Below are 20,984 nucleotides of genomic sequence, written 5' to 3'. Positions count from 1 at the left end.
TCCTCAGGGCAATGTGACACACGTGCCTTGTATGGCTCACGTGTTGAACCGAATTCTCCAGCAATTTTTAAAACACCATCACGGCCTACATGGCCTTGTGCAGCGTGCACGCTCGCTATGTGCTCACTTCCATCGTGCGCACACAGCAGCTCAACAACTTTCATCACTCCGGAAGTCTTAGGGTCTGGCAGTTAAACGCCGGAAATGCGATGTTCCGACACGCAGGAATTGGAATCTGCACATGTTGCAGCGTGTGTGGCAGCACCGCAGAGCCCTGCTGAAATACGGTATGACATATATCCTGGGATAACTTGATCAAGAGGTGGTGCAGATCACGCTGCTGGAGAGGTGTCAGATCAAGGACCTATGCACCCTGCTACACAGTTCACAAATGTCGACGAAGATGTTTAGCACTGGCAATGTCATTCTCAGCGTGACAATTCTGGTCATCTACATGATGGAGCACACTGTAATTATTATTCGGAGTCAGGTGTTGGGACAAGAGGAAGGGGAGGAAGTACAGGAGGAGTCATATGCGGAAGGGATAACAAGATCTACGAGGTCCAGATGGTCAGCGGCACCTATGCGGCAGTCATGGTGAGGTAGAGGGATTAACAAGGGCGCATAGTATCAGCAAAAAGTGTTGATGAAAGTGCAGGAGCCCATGAAGAAATGGAGGACGAACTGGCGATGGGCATGGAAGACTCAGCAGATGAGTGAGAGCTTGCTCACATTTCGGTTGTGCGAGGTTGTGGGGAGAGGGCAGAGGAAGGAGGCACGATTCTCACCTCTCTGCCACCAACACACCAAGGACTTGGTCCTCCTGGATGCACAAGACACATGAGCGCCTTCTTGCTGCACTACCTACATGCCCCCGGATTGTATGAATTTGAAGTAATCCTGAATACTGGGTTGCCACACTGTTAGATCCCCGGTACAAGACAAAATTTGGCGAACTAATTCCTGCCATAGAAATGTACGCACGTATACAGGAGTATCTGCAGCATGTGGTACGCAATCTTAGATCTACTTTTCCACTAAACACCAGTGCTGCACAGAGTGAATCACAACGCTTTGTCATGGATAGGAGGAAATGGTCTTTTACTTGTCCACATCGGAGGGACCGAGGGATGGCTGCTGTGCTGAGATGGCGTTGAGTACGGTGTCCCTGCACAGTTGCACTTTTGGTCATATCCCAAAATGAGTTGAAAAAGGACAGATGCTGTTGGAAAGGGGAACAGGTGTGTTGGAAAGGGGAAAAAAGTTTTGGTCCGTGGATTTGGTGGTTAAGCAACTGTAACATTTGCTGAAGAAACACCATCTGTTACAGTGGGACTGGCAGATTTGGATAAAGTGGTATATAATCTGTGACCGCTATATAACGAAAATTAATAAGAAAAGAAAGAGAAAGGTATATATCCCCATCAGCAGTCAGTGTCCACCGTGCTCCCAGTTGGAAAAGGAGAGGTTGGCAACTGGAAGGTTAGGTGGAGGATACAGAGCTGTGTGGCTATGAAACTAATAGTAGCCTGAACCGAGTTAGACGCCATTCGGATCTGGAGACTGTGAGCCCTGTTAGCGTCACAGGGTCCACATGCCCACCCAGCCCAGGAACTCACTGTTAGCAACACAGGGGCCATTGAGTACGCTGACCGTGTGCGTAGGGGCCACACCTGTGGACAGCAGGCGCATCAGCAGCAGCAGGCCTGTTAATGCCACTGGGCTGCACAAGCAGGACTGGTAGGACAGGAGCTGGTCTTAACCGTTCTGCGTTACCAACTGTGGTGGTGGCCTGCATCCACCACCCTATCCCTGCCTACCTCTGGCCTAAAGCCGCAATGGGTTCAACACATGGAGGTGTGCTCTTTCGGAGCATAATAGAAGACTGCGCACCTCCTTGTTGGCTCCAGCCCCTTTTATAACCTGGGTCCGCCCCAAACCAGGGTGAACCACAATGCACCTCCTGGAGACAAAAGTAGAGTGACACGTCATGAGTGGCATAACTAGCGTCCTATTTGGAAACGCAACTTCAATGATGACCTCATGGCTGCCATGACCCAAACACCTCACCAGTCATCGTCTGACCATCAATAATGCGGTGACAAGTCATAGGTGTGGGCCTCTGCAAGCCATTTGGGAGGACACCTGATGCCCTGTGGTCTATATGGGACCCCCACATCAGGGCCAGGGCCAAAGAGTTCATTACCGGACCTAGTCTCAGATGCAGGAAGTGCCTGAGCATGCTCAGTAGCATGAAATACAGTCTCTGAAAAAAGACTATCAGCTTTAGCATGGTGTCTAGGCACAAAACAGGACTTAGACCCGGCACGGAATGCAAGCACCTGTGCAAAGAGGCTTTTCACACTTAGTGTGGGAGCATGCGCTGTATCCCGAAAAGAAGACTTAGCGTCAGGAATAACACAGTCAGGCTGAGCATACTCACTACGCGAAACACTGTAATTATGCTGCAGCTGGGGTACATCGGCACACGCATGCGCACTAGCTGCCTCTCCACACTTAGACGTGGAGGGGAAATTGCTCTTGGAGATGCTGTCTATGAACAGAAGGAAAAGCTAAAGGAAGCCTGACTTTCTATCCCTCCGAATTATGAAATGCAGCAATGAATTCCATGAGTTTGCTATAACATTAGCGTAGCAAAATGTGCATGAGGGTGTGATGTAGAGGTGCTAGAAATAGCTTGTCACCAGTGGGGCACTAATGGAATACAACAGCCAGTTCTATGATGCCACTAAATGGCAGTATTTTGTGCTATCATTATAGCTTATTAAAAACAGAGCAGGAGGTTGTCATGCAGAGGTGCTGCACATAGATTTGCAGTAGTGTGAATAGACAAAAGTACAATAGCCACGTTTAGGATGCCAATAGGTACACTGAGTGTTTGCTAGTATAATGGCTGAGTTTAAAAAAGTTTGAGTGTGCAATGCAGGCAGACGTGCTGCAAATATCGTTCCAATAGTGTGAATAGACAAAAGTACAATAGCCACGTTTAGGATGCCAATAGGTACACTGAGTGTTTGCTAGTATAATGGCTGAGTTTAAAAAAGTTTGAGTGTGCAATGCAGGCAGACGTGCTGCAAATATGTTTACAATAGTGTGAATAGACAAAAGTACAATAGCCACGTTTAGGATGCCAATAGGTACACTGAGTGTTTTCTAGTATAATGGCTGAGTTTAAAAAAGTTTGAGTGTGCAATGCAGGCAGACGTGCTGCAAATATCGTTCCAATAGTGTGAATAGACAAAAGTACAATAGCCACGTTTAGGATGCCACTAGGTACACTGAGTGTTTGCTAGTATAATGGCTGAGTTTAAAAAAGTTTGAGTGTGCAATGCAGGCAGACGTGCTGCAAATATGTTTACAATAGTGTGAATAGACAAAAGTACAATAGCCACGTTTAGGATGCCACTAGGTACACTGAGTGTTTGCTAGTATAATGGCTGAGTTTAAAAAAGTTTGAGTGTGCAATGCAGGCAGACGTGCTGCAAATATCGTTCCAATAGTGTGAATAGACAAAAGTACAATAGCCACGTTTAGGATGCCAATAGGTACACTGAGTGTTTGCTAGTATAATGGCTGAGTTTAAAAAAGTTTGAGTGTGCAATGCAGGCAGACGTGCTGCAAATATGTTTACAATAGTGTGAATAGACAAAAGTACAATAGCCACGTTTAGGATGCCACTAGGTACACTGAGTGTTTGCTAGTATAATGGCTGAGTTTAAAAAAGTTTGAGTGTGCAATGCAGGCAGACGTGCTGCAAATATCGTTCCAATAGTGTGAATAGACAAAAGTACAATAGCCACGTTTAGGATGCCACTAGGTACACTGAGTGTTTGCTAGTATAATGGCTGAGTTTAAAAAAGTTTGAGTGTGCAATGCAGGCAGACGGGCTGCAAATATCGTTCCAATAGTGTGAATAGACAAAAGTACAATAGCCACGTTTAGGATGCCAATAGGTACACTGAGTGTTTGCTAGTATAATGGCTGAGTTTAAAAAAGTTTGAGTGTGCAATGCAGGCAGACGTGCTGCAAATATGTTTACAATAGTGTGAATAGACAAAAGTACAATAGCCACGTTTAGGATGCCAATAGGTACACTGAGTGTTTGCTAGTATAATGGCTGAGTTTAAAAAAGTTTGAGTGTGCAATGCAGGCAGACGGGCTGCAAATATGTTTACAATAGTGTGAATAGACAAAAGTACAATAGCCACGTTTAGGATGCCACTAGGTACACTGAGTGTTTGCTAGTATAATGGCTGAGTTTAAAAAAGTTTGAGTGTGCAATGCAGGCAGACGTGCTGCAAATATGTTTACAATAGTGTGAATAGACAAAAGTACAATAGCCACGTTTAGGATGCCACTAGGTACACTGAGTGTTTGCTAGTATAATGGCTGAGTTTAAAAAAGTTTGAGTGTGCAATGCAGGCAGACGTGCTGCAAATATGTTTACAATAGTGTGAATAGACAAAAGTACAATAGCCACGTTTAGGATGCCACTAGGTACACTGAGTGTTTGCTAGTATAATGGCTGAGTTTAAAAAAGTTTGAGTGTGCAATGCAGGCAGACGTGCTGCAAATATGTTTACAATAGTGTGAATAGACAAAAGTACAATAGCCACGTTTAGGATGCCACTAGGTACACTGAGTGTTTGCTAGTATAATGGCTGAGTTTAAAAAAGTTTGAGTGTGCAATGCAGGCAGACGTGCTGCAAATATCGTTACAATAATGTGAATAGACAAAAGTACAATAGCCACGTTTAGGATGCCAATAGGTATAATGAGTGTTTGCTAGTATAATGGCTGAGTTTAAAAAAGTTTGAGTGTGCAATGCAGGCAGACGTGCTGCAAATATGTTTACAATAGTGTGAATAGACAAAAGTACAATAGCCACGTTTAGGATGCCAATAGGTACACTGAGTGTTTGCTAGTATAATGGCTGAGTTTAAAAAAGCTTGAGTGTGCAATGCAGGCAGACGTGCTGCAAATATGTTTACAATAGTGTGAATAGACAAAAGTACAATAGCCACGTTTAGGATGCCACTAGGTACACTGAGTGTTTGCTAGTATAATGGCTGACTTTAAAAAAGTTTGAGTGTGCAATGCAGGCAGACGTGCTCTGCAAATGTCTTTGCACTAGTGGGACTATAGCAAAGTCCAATAGCCACGTTTAGGATGCCACTAGGTACACTGACTGTTTGCTAGTATAATGGCTTAGTTAAAAAGAGTTGGAGTCTGCAATGCAGGCAGACGTGCTATGCAAATGTCTTTGCACTAGTGGGACTATAGCAAAGTCCAATAGTCACGTTTAGGATGCCACTAGGTACACTGAGTGTTTGCTAGTATAATGGCTTAGTTTAAAAAAGTTGGAGTGTGCAATGCAGGCAGACGTGCTCTGCAAATGTCTTTGCACTAGTGGGACTATAGCAAAGTCCAATAGCCACGTATAGGATGCCACAAGGTACACTGAGTGTTTGCTAGTAAAATTGCTTAGTTTAAAAAAGTTGGAGTGTGCAATGCAGGCAGACGTGCTCTGCAAATGTCTTTGCACTAGTGGGACTATAGCAAAGTCCAATAGCCACGTTTAGGATGCCACTAGGTACACTGAGTGTTTGCTAGTAAAATTGCTTAGTTTAAAAAAGTTGGAGTGTGCAATGCAGGCAGACGCGCTCTGCAAATGTCTTTGCACTAGTGGGACTATAGCAAAGTCCAATAGCCACGTATAGGATGCCACTAGGTACACTGAGTGTTTGCTAGTAAAATTGCTTCGTTTAAAAAAGTTGGAGTGTGCAATGCAGGCAGACGTGCTCTGCAAATGTCTTTGCACTAGTGGGAGTATAGCAAAGTCCAATAGCCACGTTTAGGATGCCACTAGGTACACTGAGTGTTTGCTAGTTAAATTGCTTAGTTTAAAAAAGTTGGAGTGTGCAATGCAGGCAGACGTGCTCTGCAAATGTCTTTGCACTAGTGGGACTATAGCAAAGTCCAATAGCCACGTATAGGATGCCACCAGGTACACTGAGTGTTTGCTAGTAAAATTGCTTAGTTTAAAAAAGTTGGAGTGTGCAATGCAGGCAGACGTGCTCTGCAAATGTCTTTGCACTAGTGGGACTATAGCAAAGTCCAATAGCCACGTTTAGGATGCCACTAGGTACACTGAGTGTTTGCTAGTATAATGGCTTAGTTATAATGAGTTGGAGTGTGCAGAGGACAAGAGGGTACAGTGGCAGGATTGTGGTGCTCTGGGTAGAGGAATGGAAGCCTGCCTTTCTATTCCCTCCTAATGGTGAAATGCAGGGAGGAAATCCCTGACCTTGGCTACACAGACGCTGTTGCTGTTTGCAGGACCTGTCACCTATGGCTCTCTGACCCTGCCGGTTTGAGCCCTTAAAAGGACTGCTATAAAGTGCTCTCCCTAAGCTGTCTAACGCTGTGTATGCAGCGCATACAGCTGTATCGGCGATAGGACTCAGAAGGACGGAGCTGCGACAGTGATGTCTGACACCAAAGACGCAGAAGGCAGATAATGGCGTCCTGGAAGAAAATGTCCGTTTTTATAATGCAGGGACATGTGACATGGACATCCTATCACACATGCCGTTGCTTCTCTGGCTCAAAGTCCACTTAGCTGTGTGTGTGTCTGGGATTGGCTGACATGCTGGCCCGCCCCACAAGACGCGCGCGCTTAGGGAAGGAAGACAAGAAAAAAAAAAAAAAATGGCGATCGCCATTATAGAAACAGCAGTGATCTGAAGGCGCTGTTCACGCACACTATACACTGAAATGTCATAATAGTGTGATTCACAGAGTGACTTACACTATTACAGCAGAAACCAAGCTATGATTTAGCTGGTTTTTTGCTGCTAGAACCGTTCTCGAACGTTTCTAGAACTATCGAGCTTTTGCAAAAAGCTCGAGTTCTAGTTCGATCTAGAACAGGCCCCAAAATCACTCGAGCCTAGAACTGGAGAACCACGAACCACGAACCGCGCTCAACTCTAGTCATCGCTCCCGGGATCCTCATCCAGAGCAGCGGTGGTGTCCCAACCTCACCACAACCGTGGGTGGCGTCACGGACTGACTTCCCAAACCCCAAAAACTATTCCCCTTTCACTCACGGGTGAGGAGCGCCGCTCGAGTCCCCGGATCCGGCCCACCGCTCGAGCCACCGAGCAGCAGCAGCAGCGCCGGACCCGAGCCGCGAGCGTGGTCGAGCAGCGCACCCCCCGCCCGCGACAACTTGGCGTTACGAACAGGATCTTACCGTTCTACCGCCTGGTAGAAGTGCGCCTTGTGTCCCGCCGGAGGTGTCCGGCCGAAAATTTTCAGAAGCCGCCATCTTGGGCGCGAAAAATCGCCCGCTCGAGCGTCTTCCCGAGCAATGGAGGCGCGAAAGCCGAGGCTCCACCCCTGAAGAGGAGGTGCCGGAAAGAAACCAAGGGGGCACGGAGGGCGTCCGGCCGCATGTGAACCGCGGCTATGAAAGCAGGGATGCCAGGACTCTGCGGCCATCTTCGGTTCCTGGAAGAGGCCCCCGCGCCCGGCACCACGGCGTGGGTGGAGGTCCGGACCGTCCAGCTAAGCAGCCGTCTGCAGGTCCATGTGCAGCTCCTCCTGGAGGAGTGTGAGGCCGACATGGCGGACGTGGTGGCGGCTATGCGGAGAGGCGAAGTGGAGGAAGAGATGGAGAGGCGGATAAGCGACCCACGCCCCTGTAGTCCAAAGGGATCGGCCATAGCGGCTGAGGGGCCCGGCCTGCACCCCACTCCCCCTGCTGCCTCCCCCGCTACCCGTATTGGTTTCTACCACCCCACCACTAGGCCCGCTACCTGCCCAACCGGTAGCGGTACCCTGCCCGTCTGCCCAAGCGGACCGACCTGAAGCCGAAGCCTATAACCGTCTTGACCCGCTCCCCTGGAAGCTGCCGAAGACCGAGCCCATCGGTGGAGATGTACCGGGGGCACATGCAGTAACCGTGCCTGGTCCTGTACCGACTCCGGCAGCCCGTCCCGTGCAGGAGGAGGCGGAGGTCAAGCGGGAGAGGAACCCTGTACCCATCCACCACGCCTCGGCTGAGGCTGCGCCGGGTCGTTGCTGTGAGGCAGCACCCCAGGCCACGACACCGCGGGATCTTCCACAGAGGGCGCCAGTGGTAGGCAGCATGGTGGAAGTCTCGTGGGGCCGAGAAACAGGGAACCGACCCCGCTGGGCCGAGAAATTGCGGAGAGGGAGAGGCTGAGAGCTGAGATGATAGCCCGCACCATCAGAGAAAAAGAGAGCCTCCGCAGAGCCACCGTCCGGGTACGGGGCCCGATCCATGAGGTGCAAGTGAGGAGATTCGATGTCCGTCGGGGATACGGGTTTACCTTCGAGCCGGGCCTGGAGGCCGAAGTTTTCGTGGCCCGCCGGGACGTCAATGCACACTTACCGGAGGACCACCCGGACCGTAACCTGCTTCCAGGGGACCTGGTACAATACACGCGGCACTGTGGAGAGAGGGGCTGGTTTGCCCTGGACGCCAAACTAAAGGGCAGTCAGGAGGCCCAAGCACCGGCCCAGCCCCCTCCTCCGGCCGCTGTGGTGGACCAGCAGTGATATGAGCGGTCCCCCGCCGCAAGTTGTTCCCGTTGGGACCACCAGTACCCTTATCTGTTGAATGTATGAATAAGTAACCGAATGATAAGATTGAATCAACCGAAGATGTTATTCGATTTGCAACTGTGATTGAACCGGCCGTTGCCGGCAACTAGTCCCCGTAGGGACCCTTTGCACCGTTTGCGTAAGAAATTGCTTACGGACACGCCTGAGAACTTGCAGGGCAACCACAAACTTGTGGCATGTAAATAATTGTTGGCATATATCCGTTACTGCCTCCGGAGAGGCAGATTGGAGGAAGGGCCCGCAGTGGAGTAGACTGGGGCCCGGCCACCACCAGGACCAGTGGCCATCCTCCGGGGGTCAGGGGTCCCCCATGGACTTGGGTCCCCTGAAAGGGACCGTACCCACTCGGGCAGCCTGGTGATGGACTGGGGCAAGGGGTGCTGCCCACTTCTTAGGGGCAGCATCAGGGCCAGGTTGTTTGGGTGGGGGGAGAGCGGAAGCCGTATGTTTTAATAAAAATTTACTACCGTTTAGTAACGTTTAAGTACGGTGCCTTCCGTTAAGGGAAGATATATAAAAATATGCTTGTGTTTACATGTTTTACCTTTTCAGTTGTGAAAATAAAACCGGTGAGGGACGGGCAGCCCGTGGACGGTCTGCGTTTAACCAAGGGGGAATGTAGCGCCCTAGACAAACCAGGACGTCACAGGTACTACAACAACACACCCCACACCCCGGTTAGGCACATCAGTCACACACACAAATCCTTGTTGCCTCCCTCCAGGGGTTGACGTCCACACCAGGTGGGGTGGAGCCAGGCGGTTGGCCCCACCCACCGAGGAGTTCACAGTCCTGGAGGCGGGAAAAGAAAAGAGAACAGTTTTGAGAGTTGAGGGAAGTGGTAGTGGATCAGACTGACCGTGTCCGGGTACGTGGCCCGGGCACAAACAGCAAGGTTGGCAGACGGTGGTGACCGTCTGCAGGCGAGGCCGATTGACGCACAACCGTAAGGACCGGGGACGGGCGGTGGCCCGCCGGTACCGGACCGGGGAGCGAAGAGAAGCCAGCACCATTTGGCAGGGCCTACGGACCCCGACCAGGCTTGGAGTCACCGTTAAACCGGTCAAATCCGTCAGCGACGGGAACATCTGGAGTTTCCCAGCAGCAAAGACCCGACTGAAGGCAACCGCTCAACCGTGAAGGGAAATACAGCTACCGCCACAGCTAGAGTTCCCAGGGCCAGAGCCTGCGGGCATAAAGGGGCTCCTCTGGCAAATACACCGCTGGGGAGCGGGTTACCGGTGGGAAGCCATCGGAGCCGACAACACAACACAGGTGCAGGGGGAGACAGTCACCGCCAACCTACCGGGAGTGACCATCGCAGCCGGCTGCGGGACCCGTCCATCCAGCCGTTTGTTTTACCAGAGACTCCGTCTACGTCATTGGTTGAGTGAGTACCATCGTGCCGTCTGGTACTGCGCTGCCCCCCCCGCGACCCTGCACCTCGCCAAACCCCGCTATCCACCTTCCAGTCACCATCACCGGGCCCCGGGACCACCAAAACCCCCCTACGCACGGAGGGGAGAAAAACATCTCGGCTGCTCCCTGTCATCGCTCCCGGGATCCCCGTCCAGAGCAGCGGTGGTGTCCCAACCTCACCACAACCGTGGGTGGCGTCACGGACTGACTTCCCAAACACCAAAAACTATTTCCCTTTCACTCACGGGCGAGGAGCGCCGCTCGAGTCCCCGGATCCGGCCCACCGCTCGAGCCACCGAGCAGCAGCAGCAGCCGGACCCGAGCAGCGAGCGCGGTCGAGCAGCACACCCCCCACCCGCGACATTAGCAACACCAAATGACCAGGATCCATAACCAAGGAGGAGTGGATACTGTTCAGAAGGGCAGATTGCACAATACCCTGTGACAACCTGATAGGCCAGGGCGTCACACGATTGTCGCACCACACTTGGATGTCAATTCAAAAGCAGTCCAATGTTTCAGTCGCACCCATAGACTTGTATGGGTGTGAGTGACACGTCTCTCGCTGACAATCGCAGGATGCTGCAACTTTTCACTCATCCAGAATCTGGATGAGATAAAAGCTAACCAACAGCTCTCCATTATTGAATAACATTGGTCCGAATGCAATGCGATGAGATTTTCTCATATTGCACTCATCCGAGTCATATGCTCGTGTGAGCGTACTCTAAGGGAGAAGGAAATGTACCGCCCCGGTGTTGGTCAGGCTGCTCGGATCTAGGATCGTGGTGGCTCGAGGGGCCCGGACCCGGGTTGGCGGACACTTTGATCTGTGAAAGATGGTATTTACATGGGATAAGTTTATGACGCCACCTGTGGATTGCGGTAATTGGAGTACAGCTGCTGCTGTAAGGAGTACCGGGGCAGATGAAGTTAAGCAGCCTGATGTTAGTCCCTCCTAAGGTAGGGATGGCCCCAGGTTCAGGGGTGTTGGTGATTATTTGGGAGAGCATGGTGCAGGGGACCAGAGTACTCACTGTAGGTAGTTGTTTTGCTGGATGAGGATTATAAAGGAGACACACACGCTGCAAGTAACCAAGTTCTCTGTGTCCCACAGTCACTGCGGGGAGCCCGCCCAGCTATCCGCTCCCAGCAGTGTCACTTGGTAGCCTGGAGCCTACCTCCATGCACAATTTAGTTGTCTGTTTGTGGCCCCGTGGCTTGAAGCTGTTAGGGCCCCGCTCACTATGTGAAGTGTAGCTGTGCTATTTAGGGCTGGCAATTGGAACTTCAGTGGGCTGCTTTATGGCTGGAAAACCCTGTCCGCCATGTTGTGCTGATGCCCCCAATCTCTGAGCTCTGTGGGAAGGTCCCTGAAGGACTCATTCCTCTGCAGGTTAATTGCCAGGACATTGAATCGGCTCCTGACCTAGGGTCCTGTACCCCGTCGTGCTCGGTACCGGTCAGTTTGTTTTGGGCTTGCTGGTGCCAACAGTCCTCCTAGACTATGTCCATCGCACCCTTTTCCAATGTCACTGCTACCGGTCCCCGACTCCTTGGGTCCCAGACCACCGTCTGTGACCCAACCTCGATCTAGCTTCCCAGGAGCTCACTCTCCCCAGCTCCTCTTTCTTTGAGGCCTCTCACTATTCTCCTGCTTCCTCCCTCCCACCAGTCTGCCTGACCCCTAGGTGGGTGGCCCTTTTCCAGCTAGACCAACCCACTGGTGTGTCTGACAGGTCATGATGTGAGGTGTTGATTGGGATTTGTGGTGCTGATGGTAGTGACAAAGATTTCTTCGGAACCTGGAACCATGGGGGTAGGCCCTGCACCCTGGGTAAGGATGCAGTACCTTGTGGCACCCAGATGTACTCAGGGGCGCCACAGAAAACTATCTAGATATCTGAGACTCATTACACTTGAGTACCTTCTTTACTTTTAAGATAAGCAATAGATCAAACTACCTTGACTGGTATTCATTATGAAAGACAAGGAATTATATGAGATTGATATGAAGTACCTCCCATTGGTTAAACTCTAAATCATGCAACATTTTAATCCCAACCTGTTTCACCTGAGAAGCCTTTAAAACCTTGTATAAATGTTCACGTTTATATGAATTTGCATAAAAAAACAGCTTATTTGTGACTATTGCATATTCACACAGACTGGCCGCCAGTACAGGAAGTCATTACTGGTGGCAGAGTTATGCTTCAGCACATTCCTGACATCCACCATACATGTCAGTCTGTCCGGAGCAGGTGTATGGAGTGGGCTCAGAAGCTATGCCTGCTCTATTCCCAGCAGATGTCTGCTGTGTTTTACAGCCAGCACTGACCACTAACAGAAGCAACTGCAGTTAATTTTGATCACTGCTTTTTAACCTATTAAATACTGCTGTCATTAAGGCCGCCTTTACACATCCGTGCAAAAACCAAATGTTTTGTACTGTCGGTAGTGTAGGTGCGTATATGTGTCCGTGTGTTTGTGTGTTCTGTGTGCTATTTGTGTGAAATCCCGATAGCACTTGGACAGCATGAACTTGTACACTTACCTGTCTCCGGCGCTGCTGTCATACTTACTTCCGGGTCTGCTGTCAGTGCAGTAAATAATCATAAGCATAATGAGCAGGCCCGAAAGCAAGTGTTATAGTAGCTCCGGAGACAGATAAGTATAAAAATTAATTTTTTTTAGTGACATGTATTTTCTCCGGTATGTGTCACACTGATGTCACACGGATCACATTAGTGTGCGGTCTGTGTGTAACCCGTGCTGCCGGCAGAAAACAGACAAGTCGCCATATGGAGCATACAGACACGTGTGTGCTCCACACGGGCACAAGGTCTGTGTGAAAACAAACCCATTGAATTTAATGGGTCTACAAGTGTCCGTGTCTCCGGTACGTGTGGAAACGGACATCACACATACTGGAAACACGGATGTGTGAATGAAGCCTTACTGACAGCAGTGTTTAAAAGTCAAGATTCTTCTGGCGTTCCGATTCAAGCACTCATCGGCCTTCTGCTGCGCTATCATGAAGAGACAATGGGTTGCCATGTGTCACGCTCCCCGGATCCCGGCGCCGCCGCCTGTCATTCACCGTTCCGGTCCCCGGTCCTCCTGCCCGTGGCATTCCTGCTCACTTCTCCTCCCGTGCATCCTCTATGCCTCCTGTCCGCTGCTCCCGGCGCCACGCTGCGGCCCAGGACACGGTGTCTGGCTCCTCTGCATCCCCTCCCCATTCCTCCCTGCTTCCTGTACTGGTCTCTGGCACTCGGGCCTCACGCATGCGCATTAGAGCGCGGGCACGCTCACCCACCTCTTCTTAAAAAGCCAGCGTCCCGGGAAAAGGAAATGGCTGATACAGGTACAGGGTATATAAGACTTCCCTTTCCAGGTGGGCGGTGCCTGTTCAACGTGTTTCCATAGCTAGGTGTTCAGGTTCCTCTGTGCCTTGTCTCCAGAATAACCCTGTCTCTTCCACAGAGCCCGTCTGCTGTCCTGACCTGGTCCCGGTTGCTGATTCCCCAGGAAGTTTCCCAGTGACTGTCTGCTGTGGATCCCGCCATCATCCGTCAGCCTGATCCCATCACCACTCCCCGATTCCGCCTGGTAACTTCAGCCTGCACATCTCTCTGGATCCGGACAGCGTCTGCTGTTCCTACTCGGCACCTGAACCCGGTTCCAGACATGTGTCCTTCCTACGGTTCCCTTGAGCTAATAGACATTTCCTGTGCAGACCTCTGAAGGACTCAGACTCTGTACCCCTAGTGTTCCGGCTACCATGCATCTAGGACCTCTGGTGGGGTGATCGGACAATCCCTGTATTGTATAGGGGTTAGCTCCGGGTTGTCTCTCTGGGGGAGTCCGGTGCACGGTCCCGTGAATCCACCTCCAGGACGTTACACCATGTGCTGGAGAGGTCTGGGGGAACCTGGAGACATACAATGCTGGCCAAAAGTATTGGCACCCCTGCAATTCTGTCAGATAATACTCAATTTCTTCTTGAAAATGATTGCAATCACAAATTATTTTGTATTATTATCTTCACTTATTTTGCTTGCAATGAAAAAACACAAAAGAGAATGACAGAAAAATCAAATCATTGATCATTTCACACAAAACTCCAAAAATGGGCCAGACAAAAGTATTGGCACCATTAGCATAATACTTGGTTGCACAACCTTTAGCCAAAATAACTGCAAACAACCGCTTCCGGTAACCATCGATGAGTTTCTTACAATTCTCAGCTGGAATTTTAGACCATTCTTCTTTGGCAAACTGCTCCAGATCCCTGAGATTTGAAGGGTGCCTTCTCCAAACTGCCATTTTGAGATCTCTCCACAGGTGTTCTATGGGATTCAGGTCTGGACTCACTGCTGGCCACTTTAATAGTCTCCAGTGCTTTCTATCAAACCATTTTCTAGTGCTTTTTGAAGTGTGTTTTGGGTCACTGTCCTGCTGGAAGACCCATAACCTCTGAGGAAGACCCAGCTTTCTCACACTGGGCTGCAAAATGTGTTGGTAGTCTTCAGACTTCATAATGCCATGCACACGGTCAAGCAGTGCAGTGCCAGAGGCAGCAAAGCAACCGCAAAACATCAGGGAACCTCCGCCATGTTTGACTGTAGGGACCATGTTCTTTTCTTTGAATGACTCTTTTTTTTTCCTGTAAACTCTATGTTGATGGCTTTTCCCAAAAAGCTCTACTTTTGTCTCATCTGACCAGAGAACATTCTTCCAAAACGTTTTAGGCTTTCTCAGGTAAGTTTGGCAAACTCTAGCCTGTCTTTTTTATGTCTCGGGGTAAGAAGTGGGGTCTTCCTGGGTATCCTACCATACAGTCTCTTTTTATTCAGACACCGACGGATAGTACGGGTTGACACTGTTGTACCCTCGGACTGCAGGGCAGCTTGAACTTGTTTGGATGTTAGTCGAGGTTCTTTATCCACCAACCGCACAATCTTGAGTTGAAATCTCTTGTCAATTTTTCTTTTCCTTCCACATCTAGGGAGGTTAGCCACAGTGCCATGGGCTTTAAACTTCTTGATGACACTGCGCACCATAGACACAGGAACTTTCAGGTCTTTGGAGATGGACTTGTAGCCTTGCGATTGCTCATGCTTCCTCACAATTTGGATTCTCAAGTCCTAAGACAGTTCTTTGGTCTTCTTTCTTTTCTCCATGCTCAATATGGTACACACAAGGACACAGGACAGAGGTTGAGTCAACTTTAATCCATGTCAACTGGCTGCAAGTGTGATTTAGTTATTTCCAACACCTGTTAGGTGCCACAGGTAAGTTACAGGTGCTGTTAATTACACAAATTAGAGAAGCATCACATGATTTTTCAAACAGTGCCAATACTTTTGTTCACCCCCTTTTTTATGTTTGTTGTGGAATTATATCCAATTTGGCTTTATGACACTTTTTTTTTTTCATTGAAGACAAATTAAATGAAGATAATAATACCAAAGAATTTGTGATTGCAATCATTTTCAGGAAGAAACTGAGTATTATCTCACAGAGTTGCAGGGGTGCCAATACCTTTGGCCAGCACTGTACACTATATGGACAAAAATAATCAATCATTGAAATCAGGTTTTTTATTTAGTCCCATTTTCATAGATGTATAAAATCCAGCCCCAAGCCATGTAGTTTGCCTGTACTAATATTTGTGAAAAAATATATATTTCTAAAGAGTTCACGGAATTCAAGCATAGTATAGTACTGTAATAGGATGACATTGTTGTAACAAATCACTTCATGAAATGTCTTCCCTCCTAAATGTTATACTATCAACTGTAAGTGATATTATTAAAGGGAATCTCCCAGGCAGGTCAACCTCCAAAACCGCATATATGGGCATTCATGTCTTTGACATGTAAATGCATTGACACCTTTATATCTTCTATCTGTTGAAACATTTCCCAGAAACTAGCATTTTCATTCCTATACAAATGAGGCATTACATATTTTGAACTAGAAAACAAAAGCCCTGAACTCAACTACAGGAAACATCTTTCGAGTGAACCATGATTGCAACCCAGGCCCTCTAGCCTAATATCAGTGTCTGACTGACATGGGGTGTGACGAGGTAACGTGGAACAGGGGCACCTATAGTGGCTCTAGGGTTAGGGTGGCCCTAGCTGTCCCTGTTCCCAAAGATACGTCTAATGGTCATGATGTTTGAGCCCCCTTCCTAACCCCAGCTCCAGAATTGCCCTGAGAGGGCCGGGACAGGAGTGGTTTATCCCACAAAAATAGACAGACAGGGTAAAACTCAAACTTACTGCATACACACACACACACACACACACACACACACACACACACACAGGTAAGACAGTATGTGCTCAGGAGGCAATAAGGAATCAGGGAGGAAATAGACAACAGAGTTATTTCCACAACACACCAAATAATGCACAGGAGATCACAAGAACAGGTTCCCCCCAGCACAAAGACCGGTATCACAAAATTAAGCTATAATCATCTTTGAGGAACAGGCTTCAGCATCTTTTAATGGGCGGAGGCAGCTGTGATAGGTCTCCAGTAACCTGAGACCCTAGCAGCAATCTATAGGACAGCAGAAATTAACTCCTGCTAGTGTATCGCCCCTGAACCCATCAGGGTGCTACAAGGTTCTGCATCCCCAAAAGCATGCAGGGCCCACCACCTAGGGCCCCGGGAGAACAGTGCCGGTAACACCAAAAAACCCAGGTAATCCAAGTTTTCCACAACAATCCCCCATACAATGGTACTTAGCTAGGGTCGGACCAATGGATGGCCGCCTAGAAGTGGAGCCAAACCAGTCCACTAGTTGACCAGGTGGGAGGGGCAGACTGTGGAGAGTAGTCAGACAGTATCAGGAGAGAAGTGGAGGTGGAAGCGAAGCGACATCCTGACTCGGGTTAACAGTGACCTGGTACCCAGGAGAGTAGTTGCCGGTGGAGTACTCCCTGAACTACGCACCAACAGGGTACAGGATGCTAGCACAGAAAAGAGCTCCACGCCGACCTGTTAACACCTGCACAGCAAGGGGACCATCAAGGACCTCGCTGACCTTAAAAATCAGAAGACTCAGTAGCAAAGGGAGAACCAGGGACATGACGGGAGACTCCAACCCCACAGGGTTCACTTTACCGTCAGGCAGACAGAAGTGGTCAAACCACCAGACGGGGACCCCCAGTTGCTCTACGCCACGTGGACCCATTTACCAGAGACAGTTGCAGGGGAAGAAGGTATCAGAGTACTGAACTGGCACTGGGGTGAAGGGGACCCTGGAGGTGAAACCAGCTGGCCTCGGATAACCTGTTACCATCAACCAGCAGTGAGTAAAAACCAGTTGCACTATACCTCTGTGTGGACTACCTTCTTCCGACACCCATGACATCACCCATCCTCTAGGGCCAGGCCCTGCTTGCGGAGGGCCTACCATACAGGCTGAAATTAACACCAGCCCAAGTAGTGACATTCTGCAGCAGCAGCTACACATATGTAGCCGCAACACCGCAAGTGGCATCACGTATGAACACTAACATAAATAACAGGGATAACACACACAGTTATGTCACAGTACAGGGATAACACACACAGTGATGTCACAGCACATGGATAATATACACAGTGATGTCACAGTACAGGGATAATACACACAGTGATGTCACAGCACATGGATAATATACACAGTGATGTCACAGCACATGGATAATATACACAGTGATGTCACAGTACAGGGATAACACACACAGTGATGGCACAGTACAAGGTTAACACACACACTGATGTCACAGTACATGGTTAACACACAGTGATGTCACAGTACATGGTTAACACACACACAACACAGTCATGTCACAGTACAGGGTTAACAAAACACAGTGATGTCACAGTACAGGGTTAACACACACACAGTGATATCACAGTACAGGCTTAACACACACAGTGATGTCACAGTACAGGGTTAACACACACACACAGTGATGTCACAGTACAGGGTTAACACACACACACAGTGATGTCACAGTACAGGGTTAACACACACAGTGATGTCACAGTACAGGGTTAACACACACAGTGATGTTACAGTACAGGGTTAACACACACAGTGATGTTACAGTACAGGGTTAACCCACACACACAGTGATGTCACAGTACAGGGTTAACACACACACAGTGATGTCACAGTACGGGGTTAAGACACACAGTCATGTCACAGTACAGGGTTAACACATAGTGATGTCAAAGTACAGGGTTAACACACACACAGTGATGTCACATTACAGGGTTAACACACACAGTGCTGTCACAGTACAGGGTTAGCACACAGTGATGTCACAGTACAGGGTTAACACACACACACACACACACACACACACACACAGTGATGTCACAGTACAGGGTTAAACACACAGTGATTATTAAGCATGCAGTATTTTATTTTGACAGTTTCCTAATTCAGCTACATTGCATGTAACTGATCATAAATCAAAAACACAGTTTCACAATTCTGCGTACAAAAGCTCAAATTTTATTAGACAATTTAAAATTAAATTACAGTACCAATAACAAGACTCATTATATCAAAGAAGCAAGTATTGCCAATTCATTAGGTCCAAAACAGAAATATACCTGCACATAATGTATTCATATATGTAAGTTTATCAATTAGTTGCAATAATAACAATGCAATAATAACAATGCCTACATGTATAATATCAAAATAAAAAGGCTACAGCACCACAAAGTGGTGAAATTGTACTATCACCCCTCTAGTGAAATAAATAAATTAATAACACTAATCATACAAGGGAAAGACAGAAATCTACACATTGCTGAAGGTATTAGTAGGACCACGCTGCCTCTACACATGTTTCATGGTTCAACTTCCTCAGGAAATTTGAGCTTTTACACTCAGTAGTATGAAACTGTGTTTCTGGTTTATGATTAATGATCATGGAGTTTAGATCATATTATTAATATTGATATTTTTGAATACCTTCTATTGATTGCATGTAACTGGATGCACAGATAACAAATTATGGTATCACATTGAGCGGTGGAAAAGACAGACAGCGACAATCTAATAACAAGTTCTGCGGTTCTGTGTATACTTACTGAGACAGAAGGCTTCAGAAAATTTTGACCAATTCCCATCAGCATCACAGGTTGCAATATTACTAATGGACGGAATGGACTTATAACCTGCTAAGCAAGAATAATTGACTGTGTCCCCTTCGTTGTAGTTTTCGTTCTCAGCATTTGGCACAGCATATGTCAGAGATGGTGGCTTTGGACAAGAACCTGTTTTGAGATATAACCAATCCAGTCAAAATGTGACAATTACTTTAGTGACAAAATCATTGCATGCATACATATCAGTTGTCAAGCAGCTTATTCATTTCATGAACACAGCAAGTTTAATTTTCACGGTGGCTCAGTGGTTAGCACTGCAGTCTTGCAGCGCTGGGGTCCTGGGTTAAAATCCCACCAAGGACACCATCTGCAAGGAGTTTGTATGTTCTCCCCGTGTTTGCGTGGGTTTCCTCCGGGTTCTCCGGTTTCCTCCCACACTCCAAAGACATACAGATAGGGACTCTAGATTGTGAGCCCCAATGGGGACAGTGTTGCCAATGTATGTAAAGCGCTGTGGAATTAATAGCGCTATATTAATGAATAAAATTATTATTATTATTACATATACGTATTTTTTTATATATATATATATATATATATATATATATATCACTAAACTGAAATTATATTTAGGGAATATATTGCGATGCAAATGGGGACACCAAATACTTTGGACGTCTTGTATCTGTTTTTATAAAATAACATATTTAAAAAAAAAATTAACAATACTTTTAATTATTGATCTTCAGGGGAATATACACTGTGCGCAGAATTATTAGGCAAATGAGTATTTTGATCACATGATAATTTTTATACATGTTTTCCTACTCCAAGCTGTATAGGCTTGAGAGCCAACTACCAATTAAATAAATCAGGTGATGTGCATCTCTGTAATGAGGAGGGGTTTGGTGTAATGACATCAACACCCTATATAAGGTGTGCTTAATTATTACGCAACTTCCTTTCCTTTGACAAAATGGGACAGAAGAGAGATTTGATGGGCTCTGAAAAGTCCAAAATTGTGAGATTTCTTGCAGAGGGATCCAGCAGTCTTGAAATTGCCAAACTTTTGAAGCGTGATCACGGAACAATCAAGCGGTTCATGGCAAATAGCCAACAGGGTCGCAAGAAGCGTGTTGGGCAAAAAAGGCACAAAATAACTGCCCATGAATTGAGGAAAATCAAGCGTGAAGCGCCAAGATGCCATTTGCCACCATTTTGGCCATATTTCAGAGCTGCAACATTACTGGAGTATCAAAAAGCACAAGGTGTGCCATACTCAGGGACATGGCCAAGGTAAGGAAGGCTGAAAAGCGACCAACTTTGAACAAGAAACATAAGATAAAACGTCAAGATTGGGCCAAGAAATATCTTAAGACTGATTTTTCAAAGGTTTTATAGACTGATGAAATGAGAGTGACTCTTGATGGGCCAGAGAGATGGGCCAGAGGCTGGATCAGTAAAGGGCAGAGAGCTCCACTCCGACTCAGATGCCAGCAAGGTGGAGGTGGGGTACTGGTATGGGCTGGCATCATCAAAGATGAACTTGTGGGGCCTTCTTGGGTTGAGGATGGAGAAAGCTAAACTCCAAGACCTACTGCCAGTTTCTGGAAGACAACTTCTTCAAGCAGTGGTACAGGAAGAAGTCAGTATTGTTCAAGAAAAACATGATTTTCATGCAGGACAATGCTCCATCACATGCACCCAACTACTCCACAGCGTGGCTGGCCAATAAAGGTCTAAAATATGAAAAA

At 47.8% G+C, this 20,984-nt stretch overlaps 1 protein-coding gene across 2 annotated transcripts in view; it reads right to left on the bottom strand.

Annotated features, from left to right (window-relative positions):
- LOC142289769 (zona pellucida sperm-binding protein 3 receptor-like) overlaps positions 1 to 20,984 on the bottom strand; it is a 168,326-nt gene that overhangs the window by 114,132 nt on the left and 33,210 nt on the right. For both annotated transcript variants that reach the window (XM_075333700.1, XM_075333701.1), the window contains exon 3: positions 19,213 to 19,398. In XM_075333700.1, coding sequence (XP_075189815.1) covers positions 19,213 to 19,398 — 186 coding nt within the window. The remainder of the gene's footprint in view (positions 1 to 19,212; positions 19,399 to 20,984) is intronic.

This window comes from Anomaloglossus baeobatrachus, chromosome 2 (assembly GCF_048569485.1).
Source record: "Anomaloglossus baeobatrachus isolate aAnoBae1 chromosome 2, aAnoBae1.hap1, whole genome shotgun sequence".
Taxonomy (NCBI): domain Eukaryota; kingdom Metazoa; phylum Chordata; class Amphibia; order Anura; family Aromobatidae; genus Anomaloglossus; species Anomaloglossus baeobatrachus.
This window is presented reverse-complemented; position numbering and strand designations above follow the sequence as displayed.